Source organism: Oncorhynchus tshawytscha, linkage group LG10 (assembly GCF_018296145.1).
Source record: "Oncorhynchus tshawytscha isolate Ot180627B linkage group LG10, Otsh_v2.0, whole genome shotgun sequence".
Taxonomy (NCBI): domain Eukaryota; kingdom Metazoa; phylum Chordata; class Actinopteri; order Salmoniformes; family Salmonidae; genus Oncorhynchus; species Oncorhynchus tshawytscha.
In genome coordinates, this window is record NC_056438.1 from 29926812 (window position 1) to 29941112 (window position 14301).

The 14301-nt window shown below is 42.3% G+C and overlaps 1 protein-coding gene across 8 annotated transcripts in view; it reads left to right on the plus strand.

Annotated features, from left to right (window-relative positions):
* The window catches only part of ank2b (ankyrin 2b, neuronal), a 250751-nt gene that overhangs the window by 174824 nt on the left and 61626 nt on the right, over window positions 1-14301 (plus strand). For 5 of the 8 annotated variants that reach the window (XM_042328476.1, XM_042328479.1, XM_042328480.1 and 2 more), the window contains exons 3-10: window positions 231-329; window positions 1494-1592; window positions 3539-3637; window positions 3844-4029; window positions 6667-6690; window positions 8681-8779; window positions 11718-11816; window positions 13831-13929. In XM_042328476.1, the coding sequence (XP_042184410.1) occupies window positions 231-329; window positions 1494-1592; window positions 3539-3637; window positions 3844-4029; window positions 6667-6690; window positions 8681-8779; window positions 11718-11816; window positions 13831-13929 (804 nt within the window). The remainder of the gene's footprint in view (window positions 1-230; window positions 330-1493; window positions 1593-3538; window positions 3638-3843; window positions 4030-6666; window positions 6691-8680; window positions 8780-11717; window positions 11817-13830; window positions 13930-14301) is intronic. The other 3 variants (XM_042328477.1, XM_042328482.1, XM_042328478.1) reach the window with 1 other exon arrangement.

Below are 14301 nucleotides of genomic sequence, written 5' to 3' on the forward strand. Positions count from 1 at the left end.
TTCAGTCTGTACCTCCCTCGAGAGAGTGTGTGTGTGTATATTTGTGAGAGAGGAGAACACGGTTTCACAGCCAAGACAAGGAGAGGGAGATTGGGAGAGGGGAAAGGGACCCTGTTAGGTTATGGACCTGGAGGTACACCCAGTTTCCTTTATTTCTAGTGTTTCGATCCTCCATTTTGTTTTGAGGCTGACCTATCTTCTTATATGTGTCTACTTCTCTTCTTCCTCAGAATGGGCTCAACGCGTTGCACCTGGCAGCTAAGGAGGGCCACGTGGAGCTGGTCCAGGAGCTGCTGGAGAGAGGCTCAGCTGTGGACTCGGCCACCAAGGTGGGTTCCCTTACCGCACTACCGTATGTGGCGCTAGCACAGTGTGATAGAATCAAATTAGGAAGAGCTACAGCACATGAGCTACGTCCGTCCACGTACGCTGTAGGTAACTACTCATTTTATCCACAACTGGGTAAAGGCTTGTTAGGAGCTTGCATGCTGGTCAAGTGTTAAGATTATATTTCTCTTAGCTGCTTTGGACTTTTGGATTACAAATAAAGATAGCTAGAAATATCTTAATCAAATGAGTTGTCAAAAGAAAGTACTCCAAAGATCATGGACGATGACACATTTTGTTTTTCTTCCGTTGTGAAATCTGATGCGCTATTTTACACTGAAAAGCAATTGTGCTTTGGTTTGTTTTGGCTTGATGTTGTACTTTACAACGGAGGTAAAACATTTTAAACAACAGAAAAACGGGATGCATTTCTCTGAAAAGTCTGCTCGTTCAAGGTATCAGTCTCCAAAATAAGGGCCCTAAACGTGGTTCAAGTGTCACACACACGGGGGTTAACCAGGTCAGTGTCGTCAAACAACTCTTGTCCTACATTAACCTGACTCTTAACCTTTCCAACAGTGAGATAACACAACCATACCCAGGGCAGACAGCCATATCCCTAACCAGCACCCAATGGACTGCACTGCAACCTATCGCCGTCACATGACTGTGCAGTCTAGCTTCAGAGCACTAGGGTGTAGCAGGCAGGAGAAGGGATACAGCTAGTTTCATTGAACACGGAGGCAGTTATGCCAAGCTGTGAACATGGAGAAGGTCTATTCCTTCTGAGCAGCATGTTTAGGGTGTCGTGTGACTTAATCGGTGATGGAGAGAATTAATTAAGAGAAAAAAATGATGAATAGGAGTGCCTGTAGACAATGAGATGGCGGTGATGACTGTGTGTGTGTGTGTGTCAAACATTTGATACTACTGTAATAGTAATACAATTTGTATGCCTTTTTGTCCAAGCTGAAATACAGGACAAAGTCATTTTTGTCATTTCTATTTATGTCAGAAATGACAGTTTATGTCATTACTGTATGTTATCCATCCTCTTTGTAAGACAGAGTTGAAAGTGAACCCCTTGTTTTGTGTATTGATTGACACAGTTCGAATTGTTCTCTATAATGGTGTAATATGTGTCTCTCTATGTTCTTCCATCCCAGAAAGGGAACACAGCCCTCCACATTGCCTCTCTGGCCGGACAGGCCGAGGTGGTGAAGATACTGGTGAAGCGCGGCGCAGAAATCAACTCTCAGTCTCAGGTAAGAGATTTGTATTTTACCTGTATTTACAGTGCCTTGCGAAAGTATTCGCCCCCCTTGAACTTTGCGATCTTTTGCCACATTTCAGGCTTCAAACATAAAAATATAAAACTGTATTGTTTTGTGAAGAATCAACAACAAGTGGGACACAATCATGAAGTGGAACGACATTTATTGGATATTTCAAACCTTTTTAACAAATCAAAAACTGAAAAATTGGGCGTGCAAAATTATTCAGCCCCTTTACTTTCAATGCAGCAAACTCTCTCCAGAAGTTCAGTGAGGATCTCTGAATGATCCAATGTTGACCTAAATGACTAATGATGATAAATACAATCCACCTGTGTGTAATCAAGTCTCCGTATAAATGCACCTGCACTGTGATAGTCTCAGAGGTCCGTTAAAAGCGCAGAGAGCATCATGAAGAACAAGGAACACACCAGGCAGGTCCGAGATACTGTTGTGAAGAAGTTTAAAGCCGGATTTGGAGACAAAAAGATTTCCCAAGCTTTAAACATCCCAAGGAGCACTATGCAAGCGATAATATTCAAATGGAAGGAGTATCAGACCACTGCAAATCTACCAAGACCTGGCTGTCCCTCTAAACTTTCAGCTCATACAAGGAGAAGACTGATCAGAGATGCAGCCAAGAGGCCCATGATCACTCTGGATGAACTGCAGAGATCTACAGCTGAGGTGGGAGACTCTGTCCATAGGACAACAATCAGTCGTATATTGCACAAATCTGGCCTTTATGGAAGAGTGGCAAGAAGAAAGCCATTTCTTAAAGATATCCATAAAAAGTGTTGTTGAAAGTTTGCCACAAGCCACCTGGGAGACACACCAAACATGTGGAAGAAGGTGCTCTGGTCAGATGAAACCAAAATGGAACTTTTTGGCAACAATGCAAAACGTTATGTTTGGCGTAAAAGCAACACAGCTCATCACCCTGAACACACCATCCCCACTGTCAAACATGGTGGTGGCAGCATCATGGTTTGGGCCTGCTTTTCTTCAGCAGGGACAGGGAAGATGGTTAAAATTGATGGGAAGATGGATGGAGCCAAATACAGGACCATTCTGGAAGAAAACCTGATGGAGTCTGCAAAAGACCTGAGACTGGGACGGAGATTTGTCTTCCAACAAGACAATGATCCAAAACATAAAGCAAAATCTACAATGGAATGGTTCAAAAATAAACATATCCAGGTGTTAGAATGGCCAAGTCAAAGTCCAGACCTGAATCCAATCGAGAATCTGTGGAAAGAACTGAAAACTGCTGTTCACAAATGCTCTCCATCCAACCTCACTGAGCTCGAGCTGTTTTGCAAGGAGGAATGGGAAAAAATTTCAGTCTCTCGATGTGCAAAACTGATAGAGACATACCCCAAGCGACTTACAGCTGTAATCGCAGTAAAAGGTGGCGCTACAAAGTATTAACTTAAGGGGGCTGAATAATTTTGCACGCCCAATTTTTCAGTTTTTGATTTGTTAAAAAAGTTTGAAATATCCAATAAATGTCGTTCCACTTCATGATTGTGTCCCACTTGTTGTTGATTCTTCACAAAAAAATACAGTTTTATATCGTTATGTTTGAAGCCTGGAATGTGGCAAAAGGTCGCAAAGTTCAAGGGGGCCGAATACTTTCGCAAGGCACTGTAACTAGGCAAGTCAGTTAAGAACACATTATTATATACAGTTATGACCTACCCCGGCCAAACCCCAACCCGGACGACGCTGGGCCAATTGTGTGCCACCCTATGGGACTCCCAATCAAGGCCGGTTGTGATACAGCCTGGAATCGAACCAGGGTCTGTAGTGATGCCTCTAGCACTGAGATGCAGTGCCTTAGCCCGTTGCACCACTCGGGAGCCCTCAACAGTAGCATGGCAGCAGCCATCTTGCTTTCATCTCCTTTCTCTAATGTTGTACTGTTGTGTCTCCAGAATGGCTTCACCCCTCTGTACATGGCTGCTCAGGAGAACCATATGGACGTGGTGCGTTACCTACTGGAGAATGGAGGTAACCAGAGCACCGCTACAGAGGTAGGGAGTGTGTATGTGTGTGTGTGTGTATCTTCGTACATGTTTTCAGCAAATGGTTTGAAGTTTTCAGTCTGTGTGAGGATGTGTGCGAACATTGTGTTTCACCAGGCATAGTCCTGACGAAATAAAGCTTGGTCTGTTTTATACCTCGTTGGTCTGTGGCTATGGATAACCTCCTACCTCCCCTCTCTCCTTCCCTCCACCAGGATGGCTTCACCCCACTGGCCATCGCGCTGCAGCAGGGCCACAACCAGGTGGTGTCTGTCCTGCTGGAGAACGACACCAAGGGCAAGGTGCGGCTGCCCGCCCTGCACATCGCCGCCCGCAAGGACGACACCAAGTCTGCCGCGCTGCTCCTCCAGAACGACCACAACGCCGACGTGCAGTCCAAGGTACGGCCGGAGGGAAGGGATTAAGGGTTAGAACGCGCATCGGCGTTATTGGGTTAGCATGTCTCTGTGGTGCTACGACCATGGGTTGTCAGTGGGTCAAGCCCGACGTGCAGTCCAAGGTACGGCCGGAGGGAAGGGATTAAGGGTTAGAACGCGCATCGGCGTTATTGGGTTAGCATGTCTCTGTGGTGCTACGACCATGGGTTGTCAGTGGGTCAAGCCCGACGTGCAGTAGGACTGCAAGGAAATAGAATACAGGGTACTTGTTCCAGTTTTGTTTGTCAGTGCTTTGTGGGGTATTTCTAGTATCAATATGAACAAGTTTCAATGAAAAAAGGGTGTAATGAGAGTGTGTCGACGTACATTAGCCCTTGTTCATCTGTCTCTGGTGTGTACCTGTAGCTGTCTCTCTCGGTCTGTCCATCGCTCTCTCTCCTTCTGTGTCTGTGCACCTGCCACTAGTTCATTGGTCCTGCCACTAACCGGGTCTCTCTCTCTCTTCCTGTCTTGTCTGTTTATCTGATCCACTCAACCCCCCTCCCCCCATCACTTTCAACCGCATCCCCGGTGTTTATGTGTAGCGCTGTCCACTGCATGGAGTGTGTGGAATATGCTATTGTCCGCAGGTCGTATTGTTGAATGTTGCAATTTGAGGGGTTGCATGCATCCTTGGGTTTCAGGAAACATGGGTTTTTAGGGGTGTGTCAGCGAGGGGTAAAGGGGATGGGCAGTGGTTAGAGTGAAGTGCAGGTTCTCTTATTTTGAAGGACAGTAGCCTATACGGAAATAATATTCCATAGTACACCAGGGCTATTCAATGAACTGTCCTCAAGGTTTTCACTGTAGCACTGCTGGGTTCTGCAGTTGGTTGAACAGTTATTGTCGTTGATTGGCCAGAGTCCACTCACGTCTGAATCAGTCCTTTTTGATTGATTGATTTGATTAGATTTTTGGGTCAAGCAAATTTCCACCGTTTAAAAACAAATGAAAGATACAAAGAACCCCAGAGGACAACACATGAAAGCATTTTAAACAGGTTTTTCTAATGTGGTCCTCGGTGTAGGACGATAACAGGAAACAGAATGAGTGAAAACCAGCAGTGCTGCTGTTGTCCACCAGGCATTGAACAGCCCTGCGCTGCAAACACTATGGCATACCAGTTATCATCGGTGTTGTCACTGAACATAACTTTGTCCTCGTGTCAGGCCTCATGTTAATGATATTACATAATATAATACAGTGTATGCCAGCGTTTCCCAAACCCGGTCCCCAGGAACCCGAGGGGTACACATTTAGTTTTTTTGCCCTAACACGACACAGCTGAATCAAATTTATGAAAGCTTGATGATTAGTTGATTATTTGAATCAGCTTTGTAGTGCTAGGGCAACAAAAACGAAACGTGTACCCCTCGGGTTCCCCCGGGGCCCGGGTTTGGGAAACCCTGGTGTGTGCCGACATGAAATGCTGTTTACGGCTGTTTCCATGAAGTACTCTTCACCATGACTCACCAGGGAGACCCAGAGGAGGGTGGATGAAGACTGCAGCATGAAAACACACTCTCACACACACTTACATGTAGACGTTAAACACAGAGCACTCTCACCAAATACCTCTGAAACCTGAATTACTTTGGCAATATCCACCGTCTCAAAAGCATACTTTAAAATGTGAAAAAGACTATAAATAGGACGGCTCTCTAGTGAGTTTGGCCTCATGGTACAACATGGCTGCCATACATCACTGGTGCGTGTGTTGTATTAGAGTCAGTACGGCCTATGTACAGTATACATGTATGTCTATGGACTTGCTACTCTCATTGTAAAACATCTCAAGGTCTTTGGATAAAAGATGTGATAAAGCATACGACGAGTTTATTTCCAAATACCTATATTTCATCAGAAATTGCTTATGTCACGTGTGTGTGTAAAATATTACTGTTCTCAGATTTTTTTGGATTCCCCTGATTTGAGACATATTTTTTTGTTGTTGTTTGCAAAATGCTAAATATCCGTTGTTTAGCCGTAGTGGAATGTTCGTATCCTGTATATTTGACCGTGATATGTGGTTCTCAGCTGCCCATCTTAACACGAATGCACTTACTGTAAGTCACTCTGGATAACAGCATTTGCTAAATGACTACAGATCTACAGATATCACATTGCTGTATTGATTTGTATTTGATTTTTTTTTTCCTGTTTTAATATTGATGTCACAAATGTATCATTTGTACAGTTCTTTATTAAAAATGTAGTTATTTGTTACATTTGACTGTGTAAAACCTGGCAGTACTTATATATCTGAAAGTGAGGCGGATATATAGCATTTTGCAATTTAAATTTTTTTTTTTTACATTGAACAACCCCATGATGTGATTATATAGTGAAAAAACACACCAGTCTCTTTCATCATTTCTTTAAACAATTAAAGCTCATTTCAGAAAATGTATATATGGCATTTTGGAATTAAACTCTTCATATACAGTCTAGCGATAAAGCTGTTTTTGAAGGGAATCATACCACTCTAGCTACGTTGCCCGTATTTCTTTGTACTGCACAGTCTACCCTGAACTTTGAGCATCTGTATGACTGAGTGTAAAATAACTAAGGTCTTTCCCTTCCTCATCTCTACTGCTTCAGATGATGGTCAATAGGACTACGGAGGTATAACCACTATGTCTAGCACTCAAACCTTCATCATAACCCCATCACTTTTATTGTTTGTCTTTGTGTCGTTTCAGCACTTTATTTCCCTTACTTCTATAGCATTGGATGGTGGAAATAGCCCCCGAGTCTTTCAGTCCTTCACAATCTCTTTATGTTTTTTTTTGTTATGTTAAGCATGCATGGTGATATCTCGAAAGGCCACCTCTCTCTAGTAGCTTTTTTCCGCACATCATGTGCCTTAGCAGTTTGTCTTTCAGTTTGAGAACTGTTATCGGCTCATTTATTTTACTTTGTGCATACTTTTGACATACTTTCGTTTTCATTGGTTGAGTTTCTGGAGTTGTATTGATGCTAACCCCAAGCTCAGAGAGTTGATTTATGGTCTTACTGATAATCTCATAATCACCTATACATTTCACACTAAGATGATATATAGATTTTACATAACGATGGATCATAATTTTTACAGTGTTAAAGGGATACGTCGGGATTTTGGCAATGAGGCCCTTTATCTACTTCCCCAGAGTCAGATGAACTCGTGGACACCATTTTTACGTCTCTGCGTGCAGTTTGAAGGAAGTTTCTCACTCGCGCTAGCACAATTGCTAACTAGCATTAGCGTAACGACTGGAAGTCATATTTATGCCTCTTCCAGTCATTGTGCTAACACTAGTTAGCATTGGCTCGCAAAACTACCTCTAACTTCCTTCTTACTGGAAAACAGAGACATAACAATGGTACCCACGAGTTCATCTGACTCTGGGGAAGTAGATAAAGCGCCTCATTGCCAAAATCCTGAAGTATCCCTTTAATGTTTATATATAGAATGTATATATGTTGTGTTGCTTGCCATTCATTTGTATTGTAGATGCACTATGAACTAAATTGATACTATTTGACAAAGCATAAAACAATGTTATTGATATGAGGTCGGAATTAACACATCTTTACAATTACAAAGGGCTTGAGATCAGATAAAGAAATAGTAATATTATAAGAAATATATCAATGCAAATATATGTACATTATTCGTGCAAACAAGCATGTGTTTATATAGTATAGTATACTACTGTAATGGCATGATAGAGCATCAATCAAAAAGTATCCAGGTGTTTTGCAGATAATTTTCTTGAAGAACAAAAGCACTATATAGCATGATGCATCCCGTCTATATTCATTTGCATCATTATCAACTTTAAATGTGTCATTTTGAATCATTGCGTAGTCACTACAGTTCTTCACACTTCTGTAAATAATGTTTTCACGTTAAATCGCCCCATTACTTTCAGAATGGAAAGGTAAGGCAAGAATTTCACAATACTCCAACCGCAACGGCTCTCTCTCTGATTTCTTATGATTCCTAACATGACAAAATGGCGTACAGTGACATAGTGCACTTTGGTGTTGATAAAAAAAAGAATACCGTCATGGTTTTTTGATTTGGTGTCTTTTTTCTCTGTCCTTTAACTGTATGGTTAACTAATACTGTGTGTCAATAGTTTGGTTGATATTAACAGTCTGTGTGAACTGTACGTCCACTTGTTTTTTAATTCCTTCATTTATTTCTTTATTTTTTAAGTAAATGGAGAAACTATGCAGTTGATTTGGTTCTGACTGTAGGATTACCAGTTGCATGGTAGTGATCTTTCTGCATGGTCTTTCTGAGTGTGTTTGTGTGTATGCCTACAGTACGTAATTTGCGTGTACGTGTGTAATTGAGTCATAATGTTCTGAAACTGAATTTTAAGATTTCTTTCCCTTCATCTCTTTGGTTTCCTCCCTCTTCTGAGTTTGGAGCGTTGCTCTTTCACATTTACTAATTTAAGTTTCTTTTTTCCCTTTGATGATGGTTAATGCGACTGCTGCATGCTGGGATAGTGGAGGTCAAGGGTCAGGGGTCAGGCTTTGGGGGTCATGAATGAGGCTAGTATCTAACCCACTGTCTCTCTCTTCCCTCCCTCTCGCTATGTTCACCCCTGTGTTACAGAGTGGATTCACGCCACTTCATATTGCTGCCCACTATGGAAACGTGAACGTGGCCACACTACTGCTAAATCGTGGGGCAGCTGTGGACTTTACAGCTAGGGTAGGTACCATAGCCCAGGCTGAAACTATTACAACAACCTTCTGATCTGCAGTCAGGTGCGCTATTGTTGTGCAGTGTTGGATTCTGGGTTAAACTTGGAACATTGCTATCCTAGAGACTGGTTTTTACATCAGAAGTTAATGGTTATCTGTAGGAGCCAGATGGCTTCGGAATGTTCTGGGTGGATGGGAGGAAGTCACAGGATTGCGATAGGGGATACGAAATTTCGGTTTATTACCCTATTACTTCTTCTTCCTGTCGAACCACAATAGATGAAAGGATTGGAGGGAAGGAGGAGGGCCTAAATTGGAGTATATATACTTGTGGTGGTAGAAACATGTTTTGTCTAATGCAGCTGTATTGATCCTCTGGGAAGAATAAACTTGGTTCACCTCTCTAGGGTATGTGGAATGCTAGCGTCCCACCTGGCCAACATCCAGTGAGATTGCAGAGTTCCAAATTCAAATACAGAAATACTCATTATAAAAATTCAGAAAAGAGACAACTATTTTACATAGGTTTAAAGATGAACTTCTTGTGAATCCAACCACCGTGTCGCATACCTTACAATTATTTGAGAACATAGCCCAGCAGACAAATCATTACAAACAGTAACCAGCCAAGTAGAAGAGTTACACAAGTCAGAAATAGAGATAAAATTAATCACTTACCTTTAATGTTCTTCATATGTTTGCACTCAAAAGACTTTTCAATAAATGTTCATTTTGTTCGATAAAGTCTCTCTTTATATCCAAAAAACACAGTTTTGTTTGCGCGTTTTCTTCAGTAATCCACAGGCTCAAACGCAGTCACAACAGGCAGACAAACAATATAAATTGTATCCGTAAAGTTCATAGAAACATGTCAAACGATGTTTATATTCAACCCTCAGGTTGTTTTTAGCCTAAACAATCAATAATATTTCAACCGGACAATAACGTCGTCAATATAAAAGGTAAACAAGAAAGGCACTTTCTCGGTCGTGCGCATGAAAAAGCTCTGTGACACGGCAGGGTCCACTCATTCAGACTGCTCTTACTCCCTCATTTTCAGAATACAAGCCTGAAACAATTTCTAAAGACTGTTGACATCTGGTGGAAGGCATAGGAACTGCAATTTGAGTCCTAAGTCAATGGATACTGTAATGGCATTGAATAGAAAACTACAACAACAACAAAAAATTCCTACTTCCTGAATGGATTTTTCTCAGGTTTTCACCTGCCAAATCAGTTCTGTTATACTCACAGACAGTTTTGGAAACTTTAGTGTTTTCTATCCAAATCTACTAATTATATGCATATCCTATCTTCTGGGCCTGAGTAGAAGGCAGTTTAATTTGGGCATGCTTTTCATCCAAAATTCAAAATGCTGCCCCCTACCATAGAGCAGTTAAGCTTTCATAATGTCCGTAGAGGTTTTTACTCTGAGAATTAGAACCTAACAGCAGCGAGGTCTTGGGATCCATCACGATACCCTCCTTTGTGTTCTTTCTTTTACTGGAAATAGTGCAAAGATTGTAGGTTATAGGAAGGGCTGCCCACACACACTGTGCCAACACAGCACTGAGTCCAAGAACCATAAAACACAGGAGACTTTAGAGCCCATACCCGCACACACACACACACACACACACACATTTTAAGCGAGTAGAGTGAAATGCCCTTTAGGAACCCACAGTCAGCGATTGGGTTGCTTTCTAGGACAATGATTCCCTCCGCCTCAGCACTTCCCTTTTCTCTGAATCCTCATGTCCATCTGTGTGGTCCCCATCAGCCACTCAGACAGAGAGAGGAATGAGTCTTAGGAGAATGCCAGTCCTTTTCTTGAAAACAGAACTCAAGGCGAGAGATGGAGAGAGTTGCCTGGCCAAGCTGAAAGATTACTTGAAGGTCACAGACTCAATGCAGTCCTGTTCTGACTGAGCCCTTAGTGTCGACAACTTAAGCACAAATCTCCTAACTCAGCAAGGGACTCCACAGTCAGAAACCGTACCTTTTATTTGCAGAAAGGTAACACTCAAAACCACTGTAATTTCTGCTGTGTCATACTTTCTCAGGCACTTTTTCCAGTCACAGTCAACATAACAAGCTGTGTGTCCTGCAGTGCTCTGGACCAGGCTGAGGAAAAAATGCTCAGCTTTCACATTGTCAGGATTTCACAGAAATCAGAGGAGTGGCCGAACGCCAACATAACATGACACATCCTAACAGAAAGAATGAACAGGAGCCATTCATCAGCAGTTCCATTCAATTCAAGCTCTGTTGTCCCAGCAAGGAAATTCATTGAGGTATATTAGAAAGCATGACATCAGTCACCAGACGCCTTGTCCTGAACTACCCCCACTGTCTGTGGAACAACATTGCACGTAATAGAAACTGGTCAAAAGTGGTGCACTGTGTAGGGAATAGGGTGCCATTTGGTCCGCTGACTAGGTTATAACACAGCTCTGTTATTGCCACAGACGGGTCAGTGTGGGTCCGGGTATCAATTATCACGATTATAACTCTATTATTCTAGTAAAGCAGTCTGTCTAATCAGGAAAACATCTGTACCCGGCTGGCAGATTTGATCAAATAATTTAGCCCTGCGTGTGTTTACTAGTAAACAAGCTCCACAACAACAACAACAATAATGCCATAGAAAGCCCTAACCTAAGAAAACCCTAACCTAAGAGATCCCTAACCTAAGAGATCCCTAACCTGAGAAAACCCTAACCTAAGAAATCCTTAACCTAAGAGAACCTTAACCTAAGAAAAGGCTAACCTAAGATTTGAGGTAAACAGGGGATACTGTATGTAGCAACATTACTCGTAATAGAAACGGTATATTGGCCTTGTAACAGCACATGTGTATACAGTAGGATAGATAGTTATATACCATTAGTTCATTGGTTTATTTCGTTTTAAATGTGTCTTCCATTGTGTTCTATGTATTTCAGAATGGGATCACGCCCCTCCACGTGGCCTCTAAGCGTGGCAACGCTAACATGGTGCGCCTCCTACTGGACAGGGGGTCTCAGATCGACGCCAAGACTAGAGTGAGTCCACACAAACACACATACTCATACATACAGTACACACACACACACACACACACACCGTTTGACCCCCTCACTGTACACAAGTGTGTGACGCAGTGTCCTTTCTACCAAACTGTCATCATTGTCCAGTGGCAGTGCTGCAGTCACTTTCCACCAGACTCAGCCGTGTATATCTCCTTCAACTGCAGCAATGTATCATCGTCTCATCCACAGCCAGTGGTGACGCATTGGGTCACTGTGTGCTATGTGTGTGTGTGCCTGTGTGTGTGTGTGTGTGTGTGGGCCTGTGTGTGTGTGTGTGTGTGTGTTTTAAGTTGATGTACTCTATAAGTAGGTGTACTCACTGTTCATATTGTATGTAGGTGTGGGTGTGTTGATAAGTGTGAGATAGGGAGTGTGTGTGTACTGCATAGCTGTTGGATGTGTGTGTGAGTGAGAGCTGCAGCACTATGTATTTACGGCTAGCTCACTAGAGAACAACTTGTTGAGTCTAAAAGCCCTCCATTTTGACACGCTGTTATTCTTGTGTCCTTGGCCGTTTTGCTGCTCAATCAGCTTACTGCATTAACTTAGGGAAAAAAAATCCCTTCTGACGCAACCACTCTCCCTGCTCTCTCAAATCACTCCGTTACCATACCTCCCTCCTCCCTGAGCCTGACAATCTATCCCTCTTTCATAACAGAAAACATCCTGTTTTTAGTTACGCGGTAGATGTTTATGCGTCCATTGCCAAGGTATTGCATCCTAATATCCTTCTAAAGAGTTAAACGAAACATCGTATAAATAAAGATGATGTGATTAGACCCTAACGTAACGAAAACGTCCACTCGGCGTTAGATAATGGTACAGTTCCTGGTTAGGGCAGGACAGTGCCTGTTTAGACTGTTACCATTCTATTAGCTGTGTGTTATATCCATATCATTTGTATTGTCCAGAGTTAATGTTGATATAATATAATATAGGTGGCTACGTCTCAATTCTGCAATGGCACCCTATTCCCTATATAAGTGCACTACTTGTGACCAGTGGCCGATAGTGCACAATTTATTTATATTTTTTTACCAGAACCCTATGTAGGGAAATAGGGTGCCATTTGGTACGCTGACTAGGTTATAACACAGCTCTGCTATTGCCACAGACGGGTCAGTGTGGGTCCGGGTATCAGTTATCACGATTATAACTCTATTAGTCTAGTAAAGCAGTCTGTCTAATCAGGAAAACATCTGTACCGGCTGGCAGATTTGATAAAAATAATAAAGCCCTGCGTGTGTTTAGTGGGAAACGAGCTCCACAACAACAACACGAAGTGCCCTAGAAAACCCTGACAGCGGGGCCATCCTTATGTTTTCTTTGTGCAGTTTATTACACAAGCAGAGTTACTGTATTTTTTGTTTTGTCTGTGTCAGTTTGATCTCTGCTGTGTGTGTGTGTGTGTGTGTGTGTGTGTGTGTGTGTGTGTGTGTGTGTGTGTGTGTGTGTGTGTGTGTGTGTGTGTGTGTGTGTGTGTGTGTGTGTGTGTGTGTGTGTGTGTGTGTGTGTGTGCCTCCGTCCATGTGCGTGTGTCCCTGCCTTTATGCACAGAGAGTGGTGAGGTTAACATGCCACTGAAGCAAAGGTCAAGGAAATCTCAGCCGCCATGTTTCAATACGTGTCTCTACAAGCAACTGTATGCGTCCATTGTTTGACACGGGAATTTGAACTTAACAAAGCCTTTCGTCCACTGATAATCAATGTACTCAAATACTCAGGGGTCATAGCCACAGATAATCTCCCAAAAAATCACACACAACAAAAAAAAAATCGCAAAAAATAAATACAAAATATAAATACTGTAATAAATACTATAAATACTGTAATAAATACTATAAATACTGTTTATTCATGCGAGATTGGGGGTCGTTTTGTGAGTGTGTGCGTGTTCATGTGTTATGGGGTTATTAGTGTATAAATGTGTGTGTGTGTGTGTGTGTGTGTGTGTGTATTTGACCATCTGTGTGTGTGTTCTCTGCAGGATGGCCTCACACCTCTACATTGCGCGGCCAGGAGTGGACATGACCCTGCAGTGGAGCTACTGCTGGAGAGAGGAGCACCCATGCTGGCCAGGACCAAGGTACACACACACACACACACTCATAACACACACACTCATAACATCCAGTCCCCCATGGTTATATCCGCGGGTTGAATAAATAGAAAACAATGCATTAAAAAAGTATCATTCTTGTGTAATTCATATCCATAGGCTACATGTAGGTTTTTCTTTCATCATTTTGATCTGCCTTTAGTTCGTAGCCTAAGCCTAAACCTAAGCAGAAACAGTTCATGTCGATCCACTGAGGCAAAAAAAAAGGACAATGTCAGAGTTGAATTCAATAAGAGAAGAACTGTGAATGAATAGAAGGAGGGCCAGAACAGTATTCTAATGTTTGGGAAAAGATTTGCTGAAGTGTTAAAAGAGGATGATACTACGTTATGTGTTATG